Source organism: Anguilla rostrata, chromosome 10 (assembly GCF_018555375.3).
Source record: "Anguilla rostrata isolate EN2019 chromosome 10, ASM1855537v3, whole genome shotgun sequence".
Lineage (NCBI taxonomy): Eukaryota > Metazoa > Chordata > Actinopteri > Anguilliformes > Anguillidae > Anguilla > Anguilla rostrata.
Window position 1 is genome coordinate 9,921,591 of NC_057942.1, and position 19,888 is coordinate 9,941,478.

The 19,888-nt window shown below is 43.4% G+C and overlaps 1 protein-coding gene across 1 annotated transcript in view; it reads left to right on the forward strand.

Moving 5' to 3' along the window:
• LOC135264924 (zinc finger matrin-type protein 4-like) overlaps positions 1–17,827 on the forward strand; it is an 87,527-nt gene extending 69,700 nt beyond the window's left edge. The window contains exons 6-7 of the mRNA XM_064353952.1: positions 3,220–3,316; positions 15,696–17,827. Of these exons, the coding sequence (XP_064210022.1) occupies positions 3,220–3,316; positions 15,696–15,723 (125 nt within the window). The 3' untranslated portion in view covers positions 15,724–17,827. The remainder of the gene's footprint in view (positions 1–3,219; positions 3,317–15,695) is intronic.
• Positions 17,828–19,888: the final 2,061 nt, after the last annotated feature.

Genomic DNA, 19,888 nt, shown 5'->3' on the forward strand with positions numbered 1-19,888 from the left:
TGAACAAATCTGACGCGCTGTACTTCTGTCACGTCCCTTTGGTTTGTGTTTGCACTGGGGGCCTATTGATATTGGTTTGCCTGTTGCCAGTGTAAAACGGAAGAGTTAACGATGCATGTGAAAAGCCCATGAATGGATGCATCGTATATTGTGTGATTAGAAAAGACGACATCTCATTTTAATTCATTGTGATGAGTTCTATCTTTTAAGATGCAACAAAACTTTTTTTTTTTTTTTGTTCCTGCTTTGTCAACAAGCCTTGTGCCAGCCTCGGGCACAGCTTCATCCGTCTCGGGGAGGATGGCCTCCGCCGCGTTTTCTGTCGAGAATCGACATATGTTACTTTCGCCCGGGCGCTCCATTTCGGCCTCCGTCTTGGCGAGGACGTGGCCATCTGAACCGGACAGACGTGGCCTCGTTCTTTCATTTCCATGACAACTGCTTGGCACGCGTGCCACCGGCCGAGCGGAGGCCTCGCATCGGCGATCGTCACGACTAGCCCCACCTCCGCCAGCCCCGTCTGGACGAGGGAGGCCCGGGCCTCGCCGAACGTCGATTGCAGGGGCCAGCGGAGCCTGAAATGGACGCGCATAACCGATTCTCCGACGGCCCGGTCTGGAAAAGGAGGAGGCAAACGCACGCCAACGGGGCAGATGCGATCAAGCCGGTTTTTCCGCTCCGTCGTCCGTGGGGCTAATTGTTTCATGCGGGCTGGAGATGGCAAGTGCCTGAGCTCGGAACATATGCTGCATCAGCCTGTGAGGTGCTCAAAGCTAAATCAAGTAAATATGCGCGCGCAACCGCAAAGACAGAACCAATTTATGTGGAGCAGGATTGCAGTACTGCACTATTAATCAGTCGCTGATAACGCTGTAACTTTGATGAAATATTTTATACCCCACGTACCCGGTGAGAGACAAATTTTCTCTGGAAATTTAGTGTGTCCGAGTTAATGTCTTTTAGGTGTTCATTTAATACTTCCTGACCTTTTTCCAGAAAGCGTGTTATTCCTTTTGAGTTAGACGGTATGTTTACAGTAGTAACTGTTAGGCAAACTTGAAGTGCTCCGAGACAGTAGATCCCCTTTAATATAATAGGAGGAGCTTTTGAATGCCAAAGTCCCCATGGAAAGAAATGAAAAAGGAGTTTTTAATGGGGTTTCCCGCTGTGCCGCAGTGTTGGCTGCAGCTCATTGCTCATGCAGGTTATCGGCGAGGAAGCGGTTCAGGTGGCTGGCATTGATGGATTCCGAGTCCACGGGACATTGCCTCACCTTTTCAGAAAACAGTTTCCCAGCCGTCAAAAAGAGGCCGTCGCCGTGCGCAGCCGGCCTCCGTGGCACGTCTCAGCGATGCCACCAAGTCTGTCATGGGGGGGGGGGGAATTTTAAATCCCCATGGCAACCATTTGCCTTTATGTTTTTTTTAAAGCCGTAGACCAAGACCTCATCCTTTTACGGGGGTTTCACCATCACTTTACATTACGTTACGTTACGCTAACTAAAAAGTTAAGTGGTCGACATTATCATTTTCCTCCAGTTAAGACACCTTTGCAGCCAACACTTTTTCTCATTCCTCATTCTCATCTTCATGAAACCTTAATAGAGTACTTTGAGCCAGCTCAAATTGCACCATTAATAATATAATAGCAATTAATTTTAGTATCTTGGCCTGTTGTTGGGCCGTGCAAGAGTATCATGCATAGGTGACACACCGTAGCCCAAGAAAGGAGCCGCCATCTTCCTGAACTGCCAGAGGTGGCCACCCCTCACGTGCTGGTTTCATGCTGTAATCTAATGTGAAAGCATTACATCAGTTAAACAGCAAATCAGCATGATGTTGAATGTGAATTTGAAAGGCGGGCTGGGTGATGGAATGTCAGTAGGTAATACCTTTGCCTTACCCATTGGTTCAGGGGATTTGTCTATGGGCTTAAGACAGAACTGCAGCGGCCATTTTTCACAGCACCCTATCATTAGCGAGACATGACAGCAATTACACGGGGCACCTGCTCTACAGCCGAAGAGGTACGGGCAAAACCCATGCTGATATTGACAAATTGTTTGTTTTATCACACCATTAGTCACCACACCATCCCAGACACCCAAAGTCACCGAAGATGTACGGATGGGCAAGCCAAATAAATACTCGCTCTGTTCTCAACTTGAATCTTGAAAGTCTGCGCTGTTTCAGAATATTCTAGATATGAGTCAGGCTGTGCAGTCAGTCACAGGTGCGGCCTGATCTAATATTCAGCTATTCGCGGAGCCTCAACACCCTAGAGATTAAGAGCAGATTTGTTTCCTTCTGTGTGGCCAAAGCTGGTACTCATCTCCTATTATGTCATGCAATCTACAGTCATTATTGTGGCACCGTGTGACATGTCACTCCCCACTATCTCTGCCTATTATTTAATTGATTCTCCCCACTTTCTCTGGGAGGAACAATCAGTGGGATCCGTCAGCCGGAAACTGAAACTGCTGAAGCTTTGCCTCTGTCCTAAAATGGTGCTCGGGGAGGGGGGGGTGGGGGGAGGGGACAGAGAAGCTAACATTTTCGGTACGCCTACTGCGTTTTCTTCACTGCTGTGACATAAGGACCTACCGACCAATTATTTACAATAGCAGCCCACTTTGTCAGAAGGCACTGAGCTGTATACAGCACTGCTGTGACTGTTGTACGTAAATGCAAGCAAAGACTGCAGTCAGGTTTTTGGCAGGACATTTGTACTTCTTAATCATATTTTGGCTGTACCTCCAGTAACGTTGGTTACAGAGGACAGAATAGCATGTGCTTTGTTCCTTCACATGACTAATTATAAACTACACGCTGTTCTAAACTTTGTTAATCCCCCGTATAAGCTTCCTTGTCAAAGTTTTCACTTCTTATTCATCATAAAGGTGCTCCACCTTTTGAAGTGCAGAGACAAATTATTACACTCCTGAAGTATCTGACAGAATTCAGTTATATTTGTCCTTAACCTTCAGTTCACATGCATTCATGGTTTTTATTTTCTTTAACTGAAATCGTTCTGCCATGCAGGTTAGTACACTAGAAGGAAGAGACACTAGGTGAAGATAGTTCACTGCAAAAAATGCTTGCTGGCTGTGTTATCTTCTGCTGACTGATTTATTTTTCCCGAATTCTGGCGAAATATATATAAGTATACGACTGTGAGGCAACATGTGCATTTGTGTGCTTGTCTGTGTGTTATCCCCAGGTCTGAAGCGCAGCTATACCTGTGATGTCTGCAATGTCACGCTCAACTCTGTGGCGCAGTATCACGCACACCTGCAGGGCTCCAAGCACCAAAACAAGTAAGTGTCAGCGTTCGCACCCTCGTTAGCAGTGGAGTGAAGCATTTGCGGTCGGGCCGGCGAAACAGAATTACAGGCCGAGGGAATGAGGAAGGTGCTCTTGTTTGTGACCCTGGTGTCAAAATCCAATTATCAGGGATGAAAGGATTGCTGTGTAATGACATTTGAGCGAGAGGTTATTAGCCAGTCTTCATGAAATGGCTTCCATGCAAAATCCCCCCTATTGTCAAGCCGATAGATTGCATTTTCATAACAGACGAGCAACATTATTCTGCATCCTCTCATGGGATTGTGAGGTTATCTCAAAATAAGTGTCTTCTTCTTTTCACCTGTCCTTTAAAAGCCCTATCACAGATTATTCACGGTCAGGTTTCTGTGTATGACAACAGTGGTTAAAGTCAATAAATGTCATGTTGATTAATTTGATGTTTCCCATGTAAGTCAGCCTATTTTCCTTCCTTATCTCTACCTAGTCACAATAATGCTCATTCAGGGACCAGTCCTGCAGCAAAAGATTGCTTATGTGTTTTACATTTTTTATGAAATCACAAACTAACTACACTGTGTATCTGTAATTATGCATGTCATGGTGCAACAGAACAGCAATATTTCCACCTGACGTGATTATTATAGAGGACTATGATTAAATAGGTTTCATAATTAGTATATGTCTTCATGCCTAGGGTTTCCTGTGTCTTTCAGTGCAGGTTGGCAAATGATACAGAGGGACATTCACGTGTAAGGCATGCAGTTTTCACAAACACTGATTTAAGGAGGCTCTTAAAATAACCCCGGATAAGAACGTTGTAATTTAACTTCACGACAGTATGAACTGTCTTGTTACTGTGTGCGTGATGGTGTGTGTGTGTGTGTGTGTGTGTGTGTGTGAGAGAGAGAGAGAGTGAGAGAGAGAGAGAGAGAGAGGTATCTCACAGCACATCAATAATAGTAGGCCTGTGGCTAATTTCTCCATAAATCATATAAAAAGTGGCACTAAATCCATTATTTGAAATGTAAACATGCAGTACATAGATAATAAATGTAAATTTTAACTTATATTAATGCCCATATTTTATCTGGACAGCAAATATCAAACATATGATTTGAAAAAGAAATGTCTTCAAGCTTTCAAGGAGTGATTAATGTGGTGCAACTGTTTCTTATTATAAAAATTTGAAATTAAAATTTGCATGGGAAACCATTACATAAGCAGGGACAAATACATATAATTTATCTTTCCGCTTCATAATGATATACACAGGCGCTTGGTGTAAACAAAGTAATACAGCATAGAATGAGTCCGAGGAGGTAAAAATTATATGTTGATTAATAAAATATAAACCTATAACATGAAGCTGTGGCTTGATTCCGTTAATGTCGGTGTGGACACAGCAAGGTCATATGACATCATGAAATGATGATGAGAGAAACGGGCAACGATTTGCATAGACAGGGAGAGAGAGAATGAGGGAGCAACATGTCCGGGAGCATCAGTCGGGTTTTCTGCCTTTCTTGCCACTCTAAACGTATTGGAAGCAATTAGTTCTTAGATTTGTCTAATTGAGCCTATTTTTCATTTCTTTTGCTGAGCCGCTAATTGGAGGCGGTGGTGCCTGCTGGTCTGTGCTCTCTCTCCTCTCATTCGCAGGCAGCAGGCAGTGCTGTAGAGCACGCTCAGGGATGAGCAGGTCATGCCAGAGTGTACGGGCAAACCAGCTCAGCACACTAGGGGGAGGCCGATAGGAATTCCAGGTCCGTCCAGGGGGTTGCGTTCTGAATGTCAGCTACTTTTGCACGATGAGGGACCGGCGCGGAAGCAGAGGCGGTGTTTAAGTGCCCTCTAACGCGGCCGCGCTTGACGGCACCAACCCCCAACGGACCGAGGAAGGTGCCGAGGGGAACTCCTCTGGGGTCTGGATATGTGGAGAGCAGCCAGTGATGTGCCTGCTTGCAACCACAGCTTCCGTCCCCCGCTCTGCACACACGGACAGTGGCCCAGATATCCTCAGGCCTGCCCCACAGGACAGCAGCGCGTACACACACACACACACACACACACTCGCAGCAATTCTGGGCTGAGCTCCTGTGCGAATCCACACTGCCTCTGACGGGTGTATTTAGGTCATTTCATGCCAGTTGAGCTGGATAGAATAAAGGCCCATTTTCCCCCAGCTCTGCCTCAACCGAGAATTGAGAGAGCGAGATTTTATTACAGTGTTTTATATACCAGGAAACAATCTGTTCATTTTGCTTCTGGTACAGTAAAGGCATGGGAAAAGCAAAACTGTTAGTTGAGCAGTGAAATTAATATGCGTTACATTCAAGTATGGAGCGGGTATAAAGAAGCTGAATGGACTGGAGCATTTCACAGTATTCTGTGAAGTGATTCTGCTTTCCTAACATGAATTCTAGGCACAGATTTTTGTTCAATGTGTGGATCTTTTAACGAATAGCCACTTGGGTTGAAAGGACAATGCACAAAGAACTATGTCAAGTCATTAAGGTGTCTGCCGGGTGCAATATATATTAACAACAATGCTGTATTTCATCAAGTCAACACACAGACACACATGCACGCAAACGCACACGCATGCATGCACATACACAAACGCATGCACACACACACAGAAGTATATTTGTGCCAGGAAATTCGATGGAGAAATTCAATTTGAGCTCTAAGGGGGATGAAAAACAAATTACCAGTAATGAGGAGGATACTGAGATGGTGTCTAATCAATACTGCACTAACAAGCCAGCTCAGTACAGCAAACCCAGTAGCTACTTTAAAAACACTTTAATCCATGACTGTACTACCGACATCCCAATAGAGACCCTTGACAGAACTTAAAAGAATGTCTTTATGGATTTACTTTACATCTATGATACCCCTTTTCCAAGAATTCCAAGTTACTGTGTGGCTCGTACTTGTTCAATTCAGTTCAATTCAATTTATCTTCAGTTGTATAGCGCTTTTTACAGAGGCACTGTTACAAAGACGCTTTACAGTGGAAATACAATAGAAAAAAATGGGGGAGGGGGGAAGCATAGCCGTTTTTTTTTTAGTGTGGTGGAGTGGTGGGACGGCACTTCGGAGTGAAATATCTTTTATGCCGTCGTGCTACGTGGCACAAATACTGGTCTTCCCTTGCGGCGTCCAATGAGGGGTTTCTGTGCAGGGCACAGCAGCACTCTACTCCGAGCACCAAATGAGTTACAAGGAACGCAGCGGGCCCTCGGAGCACAATGGCCCGAAAACCTGTGGATCCGAGAAGGTCAGCCCAAAGGGGGCCGGGGACTCCCGCGGCTCTCACCAGAGCTCAGATGAGAGATGGCACGTTTTTTAAAACCCCACCGAAATCTCTTTCTAAAGGATTGTGCGTAGGACGGCGGGTTTCGGGGGCCCAGGATGGTGGGCCCCCTGTCGCAAGATGATGGAGCGTCCCGGTGCTGGTGCGTGCCCGAGCGATAGATCACGCTAATCTCGCAGGCGACGGAACCGTGTTCCTCCTAAGAATCGGCGAGCTTTATTTCGTACACGGGACGATCGCTCTACGCGTCCCACCGGTGTCATTTTGAGGAACGGGGGCTTCTGCTGCAGGAAGTGATGTCATCCATCACGAGAGGATGCGCGGTGGTGAGGGACAGGAGGAGCTGGCCGGCGTGCACGTGTATGTGATTAAAATGGAGGGGTGTGCATACAGCGAGGCCCAAAGGGCTCTGGAGGAGCTGGTCCATTTCCTCGGTGTGCTCCTCCATTATCGATGGGTCAAGTCAGGCCGACAACCTCATTATCATGCTGGTGACCAGAGCAGCTATCCATCAACGCCTGAACGCACCACTGTCCTGCCCCCCACACGTCCCAACTATGTATGCTAATGTTCTGCAGGAATACATTTGCTCCCCTCTCACTCCCCATAGCCTTTACGCGTCTGAAGCCTTTTGACAGGAAGTGCGTAGCCCTGATTTGTTCTGTTTCAGTATCACTGCTGCATGTCTATTATCCTGAAAGCATATGAATATGTTTGTCATGGATACTCTGAATATCATTTTGAGATATGACTCATTTTGAAAATGTGACATGGCAATCAGGGTTCATTTCAGTGATTATTCCTTTGCTCCAATATTTCTGTAGTGACCTGGCGTCTTAAGGACATGCAACAGAGTAGAATTTACCCCGCTGCCACCTCAAAATGCTATGATCACCTGTTTAAGTTTGTGTGTGTGTGTGTGTGCTTGCATGCATGTGTGCATGTAAGTGTGTGTGCATGCCTGTGTCTGTGTATGTGCTTGTGTGCATGCAAATGTGTGTGTGTGCATGCATGCGTGTGTGTATGTGTGTGTGTGTTTGTGTATGTGTATGCACCTGAAAGCAAAACTTGCACACTGTCCCCAAAGTCCTGTTTAATAAACCTGGAGTGGAGTTGCCCCTGTGATGTGTGCCCAGCTGAACTGACAGACTAAAAGACGGTCTGATGTGTTCTGCTTATTTGAGTTGCTGGCGGCATCCTGAGCTGGTACATGAAACACAATGATAATGAGTAATGTGAGTGCCTTTGCCTGGGACCTTCCCCAGCTGTGTCCTCTGTGCTTTCATCTGGCTGAGCACCAGGCCTCCTCTCCGTGCTCCCCCTCCCCCCCAGGTTCTGCACAGCAACGGGGATTCCTTTCATCCCTCTGGACTTTGTATACACCTGCTACCGCGCACCCATCCTGCCCCAGGGGGAGCCCAGGGAGGCACATCAGGAGGAGGCCTGTGCTTTGAGGCGTCAGCACTTCCAAAATCTCTTTTATTCCCCCTCGTCCTGTCATAGCTATAGGTATAACAATAGGCCCACTCATTTTGACATCTGCCCCTCATTCTGCCTAAAATATTTATGTCTGATTTGTACCTCTGGAAAAATAAATGAATATGATGGGGCATTTTGTGTGTGTGTGTGTGTGTGTGTGTGTGTGTGTGTGTGTGTGCTGCCTGCCTGCCTGCTAGCCTCTCCAGTTAACTTCCATGATGAATTTAGACAGGAAAAATACACAGAGCAAATACACTGACCATCATCATGTGTTTATTCAGGTATTAAGAAAGAAAAAGCGGTTCGGCTATTGATTAAATGCTTTCGCCTTCAGTTTGATGAAGTAGCAATTCATAATATTCTTACGCCTGTGACATTCTCGTTTGAATATTTCACAAGAATTCACCTCATTAATCAAAGAGGCAGTTATGCGCAGGTTATGATGAGGTGGTTTAACTCAGTAAATGTAAAGTTGGCTGAGCAAAATGCAGAAGGGAACCGATTTTTTCCTCTTTTCAAGAGAAGTAAAAATATTAATTTCTGTCTGGCTGTTTGGCAGAAATATTTTCCCATTGGCAAGGATATATTCCCCCTTGTAGCTGCACTCCTGGGTTCAGTGAATCTTCTTTCACATTTCATGTTGCTTCCCCGAAGCATAATGTACTACCAGGGTCCTTTATCAAGCTGATCCCATGAGCTAGTGCGAACACTGTATTAACTAATGCTCCCATGTGTGGGTTAGCAAAGGTTTGGGTATTTATCATGATTTTGTCACTCTGGGTTTTTATCAGTGCTCTGAACATATTGGCGCACCTTTTTATATTTTCCCCTCTGCAATCTTGCTTCTTAATTAATAGCTGTAACATCTGCCTGCAGAGCACGTCAAGAGTAGAATCCTTTGAGCCGTCAATGCATTGGTGCCTAACTGCCAGTCGCCGTCCGGGGTGTTCCCTTCACTGACAGGGTATTGTAGCCCTGCCGGATTCAGACAAAGATTTATTCATTGGTCTCATTTAAAGCATCAAATTCATTTTGTGTGATGTGTTGGAAAAATAATGAGCAGTGCAAGACATTAAAAACCACACTACAATACGCAAAGAAGAAACGCATATGTGCTACTACACAAGCAGTTCAGCTCTGGCTTCAGCGGTGGCTTCACAGTCACCTCTGTCATGTGATCACAGAGGGGCTCATTAGAAATGGAATATTTTATGGCATTCAGATGCTTACCATTGCCTAATTAAAATATGAATACACGCTGTACACATCCATCCCATGGTTTTCTGCAGAGCTGACCCATCGGTGACCATTTCCACAATGCAGTATCATTTTTCTGCTCGCTGACATTTACATTTTCCTTTACATCCAGAGGGAGGCTTTGTCTTTGTCACGGGAAATGTCACTGTTTACAGATCTGACAAATGCAACAGCCTCTAACCATGAGAGACTCTGTTTTTTTAAACCTTTTTTTTCCTGTTGTCACCTTTGAGTCATTAACATTTCTGCCGAGGCAGAATAGCCTCGGCAGTGAGAGCGGGACCCAGGCTGAGAGCTGTAGAGAGGCTTATCTGCCTTGTAAGGCTGCTCTTTCAAAGGAGCTTTCAGGAGCTGAGCTCCCCGAAGTTAAGTGCTGGCTCTTCACGGTTTTCAAAACAGACCGTGTGAAGTTTGGATCTTCAGTGGTATTTGAATTCCCGTAAGTATTATAAACAAAGGTGGAAAATTATTCAGAAATGGCTTTCTGTACGTGTGTGTGTGTGTGTGTGTGTGTGAGAGAGAGAGAGAGAGAGAGAGAGACACACAGACAGAGAGAGATAGAGAGAGAGAGAGAGCTGTTTTCCATTAAAACTGTACCCTATTATTTCGTTATGGTCAGAACTGACATCTTTATCGTGTCCCTTAATAGAGGTGATCTGTCACCACTGCAGTGGGGATGTACAATCTCAGTCACTGCGGCACAGCGATGCCCCCAGAGTGGTGGGGACCGCATACAAGTCAAAATAGTGCAATTGATGTCAGCAGCCACTCCTTTTACCCGCTTCTTTTATCCACTTATTTTACCCACCTCTTTTTCTTCCTCTCTCCCAGGTAACAGTCAAGACATACAAGTCTAACACTGTGCTCTTCAATGCTTACCCACAGGCTGGGTCACTGAGACAGATTAATATGCCCCTAGATTAATGCTGCGTAGAATGCACCGGATTTATGTAATGTGTACTGTGCAGTATGTGCATGCTTACAGTCTGCAAAAGGAAGCTCTTCTTGAAATAGTGTTACTGTTTCATTTAATTATAATACCTTTGCTTAACTAACAGTAAAATGCTTGTTGATACAGTCATACTGACAGGGTCAAACGCAGGAGACGGTGTTTAAAGCAGGTTTCAAGACGTACAGTAAGAGCGCCATATTTTATGCTTTACGCTGTATTGCGTGGCTCTGTGTTCACTGCAACCGAAGCCGAACAGATAAAAGCCTTATTTGCGGAGGCCATGACAGGCAACTCATCCTGCCTCAATGGCAGCGCAAATGGACATATGGGGACTCCTGGGGAGAACACTTTAGCAGGATAAATTTGGAGGCCTTATTGAGCGTCAGGAGATCGGAGAGAAAAGCCCTTCGGGGGGTGGCAATAACAATTGATTCCGAAGATGCATTGAAAGGGCAACCGTAAGCCTCCATTCCTCTCTGACCCATTCAGGCTCCGGGGTTTTCTGTTTCGTTTTTCTTTTTTCCCCAAAAAGGTGCTTGAATTCTAAATTACTGTCAGACCGCAGAGCGTCTCACAGCACTGGGGGTGGCCTCGTTTAACGGACTCCATTTGCTGTGTGATGGCACGACGGCCGGCACCTCGGAAATGGCTTGGGAAAAAAAACGGCCAGGCTGGCACTGGTGCCGGTACAGTATGTGCCCGTTCGATAGCTCGGTCGAGTCGATCCTCCAAATCAATCAGCGGTGCTGGCTGCAGGGTGGCTTCAAACGTGGAGCTTTAAGGCACCGAGTCAAAACAAGAGAGCGCAGATGGGAAGAGGAGACGGCGGCCAAACTGACCGTTGTGTGATTCAGCCTACGTCCCTTGTTAAACGACTCGTTAATTCCCCCATATTCGCCAACACTGGACTGTGTTATGTGCTGCAGCGTCAGCTCCAGGTCCGATGAGCGACCTGCTGGATCGTAACGATTCTGCTTCACTCACCGGCCTCTCCGCAAAATGCCTGTTCCTCCCTCCCCGTCCGGCCACACGATTTCCCTCTGCTGTTCTTTGCTCATCCCTCAAATGCATTTTAATGTGCGCTCGAGTCCCAAGGGCTTGGCTTTGAGCGGTCTCTGATTGAAATCCTCCTTATGTCGAGCGGTCCTGGGGCAGCCAATGGTGGGTTCTGAAGCGTGACTTTCAGCAGGATGCTGCATGGCACTCTGCACTCCGACATATGATTTCACATTATGATGAATTATTAGAGCCCAATCATGGGCGTTTCATCTATATTCAAAAACAACGTGCCAAAAATTGACAGAATTTTTTTTTGAAGCAGATATACATGTGTCATGTGTTCAGGTAGATTTCTCCAATAGTAAATATGGTCAAAAAATTAAATAATTAAATATTAGGCGATGCCAAGAATGTCGCAGTATTGTATGTGAATGTGCTGCATGTGCATGGACTTTTAAATTACCAAATGAAAAGCTGATACCTTGCTTATTCTCCATTCATAATTTATTGGGTAAGTATGACTTTGTTCCTCGGAAAAGTGGGAAGGATAAAAAAGAATATTAGCGTGTGGAGTGGAGTCAAGAGGCTACCGTCTTTCATTTCTTCTTTCGTTTGAGCTCTATCTGCATCATTATTATCAAACCACGCATAGGAAGTGATCACAATGGCTGTCAGCAATGAATATCAGAATACAAATGAAAGGGAATGCGTCTGTGGCACACTGTGAATAAGCCAAGGGGCGTTAGTAAGATATCAAGGGGTTAGAACAACTGCGTCTGCCACTGAGCGAGCTGGCATTTGACGGTCAAAACGCTGGCACGGATTACAAATATGATGTGCAATAAGGTCCCACGTGAGCCCGACTCACCAGAGGAATACCACAGTGCGATTTGTCATTTATTAATGAATGAGCATTATGCACGAAGCACGGGAGTAGTGGATCCAGGTGGTTAACTTTCCACGGCAGTTGCACCCAGTAAAATTGCGTAATGTACACCCACCGCCTCATGGATTAACCATGAGGCAGTTTTGCCTTGAGTGGAATAGGGGGGCTTGATGGTGCTGGTTGAAATTTCACTTTCCTGCGACGTGAAGGTACAGTAGTGGTGTTGAGAGGGATTTCCGAGCAGGCAGTGAAGGGTTAAAAGGGTTTTAAATAAGTTCTGCCGTCCAGCACAGTTGACATGAACATTACCAAAACACATTATTTTATGCTATGTTTGGTATCGTTGGGGAAACGATGCAAATTGAACTTTGTAAAAGCGATGGGAGGTGTCGCGCCAATGAAGGGCGACAAAATGGCGTTTTTTTATTCTTCTCGTGCGGTGGACCTGGAAGCGGCCGTCAGGAGGTTCAGCGTCCGCACTGTTCCGAGCAACGGCTTGGCAGAGCTCCTCGCCCTGGCCTGCGCACGGGAATGCAGTCAGACGCAGCATTGACTGCGGCAATTATTGAGTGTCATGGTTGATTTCCCGCATTAATGCGGTCTTCCAAAGGACGCCTGTCAGTATGCTGAGCAGGAGTATTCAGCGCAATAAACGGCGTTCGGTCTGAATTAGGAGAGCGGAGGCAAAATCGAAAACCCCCGTATGAGCTTGTTTAATAGCGATGGCGGTGCCTCTTTGGGGGAAGAGGACCGTTCGTCCTAGCAAATAGGTGTGCAATGGGGCAATAAAGATATAGTCAGAAACAGGACGGCAACCATTTATGTCAGCAAATATACATTTATTGGAGTGAGTTTACGCGTACGCATACTCGGTGAGTGTGACATTTCTGTTAATGGCAGAGCAAATGGGAAAAGACTGTCTACACACGCCATGTACACAGCAAGTTTTTATGTATGTCTTCTTCAGGTTGAGATAGGAAGTCTTTTTGGATGTGTTTTATCTTTGCGTTTAAGTCTACCCAGCATGAGGGATAACTTGTTTGTAATTATGCAGTTAATTGGACAAATGAAGCAGTTTGATGTTTGAGAGTCTCACACAACATGAGGCACAACCCCATGCTCTCCAACTTTGCATTTTTAATTTGTGTGTTCAGCATCTTCCTTCATTAATTCCTATCAAACAAATGCCCTTTGGCCAATAGGAGACATGTCACAACAGTGTGTAATGGCATGCCTGACCTGGTTGGCTTTGCAGCTTTCTAGCACTGAAACTGCAAAATGCGGTTGCTTAAAATGAAGATAAAGCATAGACTGTTGAATGTAGTACCAGGCTAAATCACAGAAGGGAGGGTTTTGTCAGGAGGTCATACCCTATTGAGCGTTTTCAACTCTACAAGAGAATCCTCTGCAATGGGGATTCTCTGCATCTCTGTGCTCACCTGAATCAATTGAAGATGTTTTAGCAATGGATGGGAATGTCATTCCAAATTAGGAGAAAATGAAAAACGTGAATATAAAAATTCCTTTTAAAAAGAGAAATGAAAGATGAAAAGGAATTGCTGCAAATGATTAGTTCCATCAGATGTCCAATTAGTGAGGGCCAGTTAGATGCTAAGTGTACCACTGTGTCAAGAACTAAAAGCATTTCAATTTTCTTGGACAGCTGGTGTTGCAGTGCTTTCGTGCACAGCATTGTGGAGTGGCGGGTCTCTTTTGATGAAAATAAAATGCACTAATAACAATGGCTTTGAAGCAGGAGAAATTTGGCCCTTCCCTCCTGTCCTTGTGGCACCTGTAGTAATGGCTGCTTGCAGTGAAGATTTCAGTTCTGAAAGGATTTCCGGGGCACTGTTTCCTCACCCCTGTAATGAAATTCTCTTTTCATGTGTGCTTAGGCCACTCTCTACCTTTTGTGTGTGTGTGTGCATGTGTGTGTGTGTGTGTGTGTGTGTGTGCATGTGTGTGTACACGCAGACACATTTGTGTTTTTGTGTGCAGGAACAATAGGTCAGCTGTGTGTGGAATTAGCCTGATTTGAGGAGTACCTGGTGGAGGGTGATTAATCATGTTCATGGACGGGTGAAGAGGGGACTATGAGAGAGCTGTTACCCCAGAGATAATGTGCCGCAGTCCCATTACCTGCACTTCAGCCTCCTCCAGGGATGGGCAAACCGGGATGCATTTTACACTTCTAATGCAGACTAGTTTCCTTAGCCTCACTTTCCTCTGAAAAAAAGAAGAGAAATGCCATAATTTTTACCCCAAAACTCTACAGGATCTGTTTTATTTGGATCATGACCAGCACAACCCATGTTGAAGTATTTGATGCACCTGTGAAACATGTACAAATGTGTAATACTTTCAATAGATGTCATTCTTGCATCCTTATTTTAAAAAATAAAAATAATACATAAACTGCTTTACCCCTGTGACTGGCTGTGCCATTTCTGTCTAGAAATGGAAACTCGACCTTTCCACTTTTGAACCAGCCGCCCAGGCCATGAATTCATAATTTAACACTCTGGAGGGTCATAAACATGTCATGGCCACAGTGCAAATGGCATGAAGGCTGGGTTTCAGGTTGACATTCAGACGGAAGGCAGGCTTGATTTCCAGTGACCCTTGTGCAAAATGCCAACTAAACAGGCCTGAAATAATGCCAATCCCGCGCACCACATTTAAAAGAGTCCTTCCAGCGTGAAGTCAGTGTAATGTGATGTAATTTGCTGGTTGCTTCCTCCTTCTTTTACCATGGCTTTTTACCATGTCTGAGAAACTGATAACATTTTTAAAAACATATATGACTTAGTTTTCACAGTCTGTAAAGTCCTACCTGCCCAGAAATGCTTATTTATTTATTATTGCTTAGCATAGGTTGTCCTCAGCAATGTACATAGGTCACAATTTTACATGCACTTAAACAACTGAATGTTCTACTAAAACAATTCAATTCGTATGCCTAGCTCAAGGGCACACCAGCAGTTGAAGCTGCAACTTCTGGATTACAAGCCCTTTTCCCTAACCATTATTCTAAAACACATATTTACCATATCCCTGAGATAAGAGGAAGTGCTCTCTCTCTTGACCTGACTGTGTAATAAAACGGGGACTGATAAGATTCCTAGTCAATGTGGCTACACCCCAGGCTCGTGGAGGCAAAACCCATCTTTATCCAGGGGGTCAAACAGACCGCTTTCAGTGTAATTATCAGGCTAACAGCTCTGCTTAACACGTGAGGAGCTATTATGCTGAAGCTAAGATTTGGGGGGAGTCACACTTCTTGTATGTCGTACAATATTCACTTCTTGCATGTCGCTTTGGATAAAAGCGTCTGCCAAATAAAATGTAATATAATATAAGTTATAGACTTTTTCCAATATGGGCTTTAAGGTACTACTGTATAGACTGGATCAGTGCTGTTTGTGTATATTTTGATTGGCGCATGTTATCTTTGTAATAATACCAAGCTGACCATCTGTATCTTTTTCTCCTTTTCAGCCTAAAGAACCAATTGTGTGTCCAGTGAATCTGAACAAGAAACCAACCATCGGATTGATGTCAGACAAGCTGTGGTCAGCTTGTCCCACTTTTTTTGTTTCTCTCTCTCTCTCTGTCTCGCTCTATCTATCTATCTCTGTCATGTTTTCATCCTATTTCTGTCAGTTTGGAAGATTAGGATTTTTGTCTCCTCAGTTGATGATACTCCTGATGTCAGCTTTACAAAGCAGGATGTGAACGCAGAGAATAGCAATAGCAATAGTCTTCAGTGTGCACGATGCACTCCCGGCCCCCTGGCCCCTCCCATTACATTCACATACATTTCCTAGGAATGATTTGTCAGTCAGCTCCACTGATCAAAATACTCTCTGCCTTCCCTGCAACAGCCTGTATTTCACTTAAACCATTCCTTTACTACTGTTTATTTAATTGTTTTTATATTGCTGTCTTCAGTTTGACAGGTACATAGTCCTGTCTTTCAAATCCTAGTACTCATTGACTTGAAATGAATGGGAGCATTCAGAGAATTGGTACATTGTTAAGAAATTAAGAGAGAAAGAAGTGGATTTTAAACTTTCAATATTTCTGTCAAAATTAAAGAGTTTGATCCGTATTGTGCAACATATGTATGTTATGTCATATGGGTGAAATGTGCATTTACATTATGAGCAAATACGAATTAAGGATAACTTTATTTTTATTAGATTTTAACAATGGCAAAGTGTATTGGAAAATGATCTAAGTCGTGGTTATTATTTTGTTTACGGTGCTGGAAATGTGTGATAAATGATCATGTTTCATTAGCCTATCGCAGTTTATGAGTTGAGCTAAGAAGAATGTGTTATCGTCTGATAGATTTTCTTTGGGCCACTATGTAGCTACACCAGGGGCATTTCCGTTAGGATTCTCTTTTTTGTCCGGAGGTGGTTTTTTCAGTCTGCTCATGTGGTTTGGAGATAACAGTGGTGATGTGATCTTTGTCTCAGGGAGGTCCACTTTAATTACAGACCATTTCGTTATTCTATCGGAACTGTTTGTCATGTTTATTTGCGTTGAATTACTCGTCATTTCATTTCAAGGCTTTTAGAACTGACTGGCACACTGATTTAGGGGATTTCATTTAGGTTAAACTGTTTGGGTAAAGTGTCTCGGTCAAAATTGGTGCAATAGACTGCCAATGAATATGTAAAAGTATTTTGAAACTTGTCCCAGCTATGACCTAAAGCTCTCATTACAGTTATGTAGCATCCATGTAAAGTTACTGTATTGACTTGCCACAGTCTTATAGCAATTATGTGGCATTAATGTGTTACCTGGGATGTGTTTTATCCGGTGGGGGAGGTCTGGCAATGCTATATAGTACTTATGATAATAGTGATATTTAGTGAATTGTTTATCTTGCTGAATCAGATCATTTAAATTCATAACAGAAATGAATTATCAAGAGATATTTATTTGGCTGTCACTGCAGTGCTGTGTTGAAATCAAAATGTAGTGTTTGATCAATAGCCTTTATAAAAAGTATTTGTATTTTGTTTGTCGTCATTGTAAATGATCGATTTGTTTTAAAACAATTCCTGGGAAATCTTCGATTAAATATTTTCTCTCTTTTTGACACGAGAAGACTTTTTACAGTTTTTTTTTTCTGCTTGGCAATACTCCATCGCAGATTTTGTTTTCATTTGTGAGAGAGAATTGGGGAGGGAAATGATACTGTTTTTAATTGGGAAGGAAACAGGATTTGGCTCAAGTTTGTAAGCAGAAAGGTTGTGCATTAAAATAGGAGTGGGTAATGACAGCGTCTAAAGAGCTCTTAAGAGCATTGGCCTTGGTGGTGCTGCAGGTCAAAATCCAGTGTAAATATTTTTATTAATATTACAAACAATAAGGACTCTGTGCACGGATTGATTTTCAAACTCCATTCACTGAAATGCTCCGCTAAATCAAAAGCTAATTTATGCATTCCTACCACTGGGCCATCTCATTAGAAAGTGCATTTATCCCTCTTCCTAAATGGTTGCATCTATTACAACCGCCACCCCCACAACCTCTCCCTCTTTGTATTCCGGTATTCTGGGCTATGTACTGTACTGCGTCTTATGGAAAATAAAAGACACTTGCAACTTGTGAAATTGTGCTTTTGTGATGTGGTTATTCTCTTCATCGGGGTCAACAACAACAGTTGCCTGTTTTTTAATCTTGTTCACATGTGCCCAGGACTTGAATTGAACATTGACTGCCCTTCAAATTCTAAGGGACTTGAATGTGAACTGGCATCTGAATGTTAATACTTTGAAGCAATTTGTCTCTATCAATTTCCCTTCAAATATGAGCTGCATGTTGGTGTCTGATGCAAGAGTAAGCGCCACTCTTGGTGATCAAGTTCTACTTGAATATTGTATCTGAACATGCCAAATCAATGCTTTCATATTGAAATGTACTTGTTATATTCAAATCACTAGCTGAAAGAATGTAACTAATGACACAATGCAAAAGCAGTCACGGCAGGATGGAGGTAAGCCCTTATTTTTTTAACGGTGTAGTGCTTATTTGAAGGTCAGTTTTAGCTTAACTGGCCTTAAAGTATTTAAAAATGTGAAATAATAAACCTCAGCAATCCTACATCAATAAACCTAGAGGAACTTTTCTTGACATGACTTCTACCGGTAAGTATGTGAGTACTGGGAAACCATGCTGTGCCTCACACTGAACACATTCATATTGAATTGAATGTGTTGTGTTTGTAATCATAAATAATACAAAATAAAAATGTCAAACCTTGCCATTGCCTTCATAATTTGACGAAGAAGAAATATTTTATATGCTGACATGTCTTGATCTGCCCTTGGAAATTGAAAGGGTGGTTTTTAAGACTAACTGGATTAAGTCCAAGTCGATCTGAAAGGGTTTGTCATTAGGTAATAAGGTTTGTTTTCTCACCATGGTTACCTCATTTAGCGCCGTAAATTAGAGCTAACATATTTACAACTTTAAGGTCAGCCTTAGAGGGGTTACAATTATGGATGTGAAATGCATGCCCCTTTATTAAGCACATGGATTATATTAGAGATATAATGATATATTTGGTTCTTGAGATTTAATAGAGCCTTCCATGCTATGTTGATCCAAAGAGCTGGATGCGACTGGTGTATGAAAGACTGCCATTTTGAACAAAAGCCTTTAGACCGTCTGTTGGTTTTATCACTTATGGTGAATTCTCCGTAAAATGGATGACGTCATCATATTCTCCAGATGGATTGAGCATGTGGAGGATTATCCTCTGGGGTACCTGCACACCTGGCGGTTGTGCCGATTCGCAGACTGTGTCTGTTGATTGGTGCCAGCTGTTGGCAGATTGTACAGGAAATTATCAAAATGTTTACACAATCTCTGCGTGTTCACACAATGCACAGCTGGTAGTACGGATGGGTTAGGCTATGCACATGTGCGATCTGTACGTACAGTAAAAAGGTGTTAATGTAAGGATGCTTTTTAATGGTTAGGAGATGAATTAATCCTTTGGAACATAAATGTAACTAGGAGCGCTATGCAACATGCAAAAAGCCTGCAAAGTTTCCCAGGTGGTGGCCATTACTTCTCTACCACTTTCCCAGTTAGGCATTAAGCAAACATTAATGGTCTGCTTTTTTCTTTCATTCAAGAGGCTGTTCATGCTGTTATCAAATAAGTAGTGCATATGATTAACAGTACAAAAATGCCTATTAAACATGGCAGACGCATGCCAGCATTTCTTCATTTTATTTAGAGTCCATGTGACAAAATTCCAATATTCTAATTGCTTGTTTTTAATTATAGCCTTTAATTTGCCATGATATGTTAATTGAAAGCATTCTCTTTATTCCTGCCTGGTACCTGCTTATCACTAATATAACAGTGTAGATTGGCATATGTTTTTTGTTTACTATTTGCTACAGGCTTTTAGTGAATGCTGCGTTAAAGCATAATCTGTTGCAACTGCTTCCGTTTCACTTAACATGCGAGTAAATTGCTCAGCATACTAAACCCGAAATTAAATAGGTTTGTCATATTTATGATTAAGGAGTACTTTAACAGCATCGGTTATCAAACATACCCTCATTAAGCATAGCGGGCTTGAGGGCAAAAGTATTATGGTTTAGGAGAGAATACAGGGGAATGAGTTTGACTCCAGTGGCTCCCATAAGACCTCATTC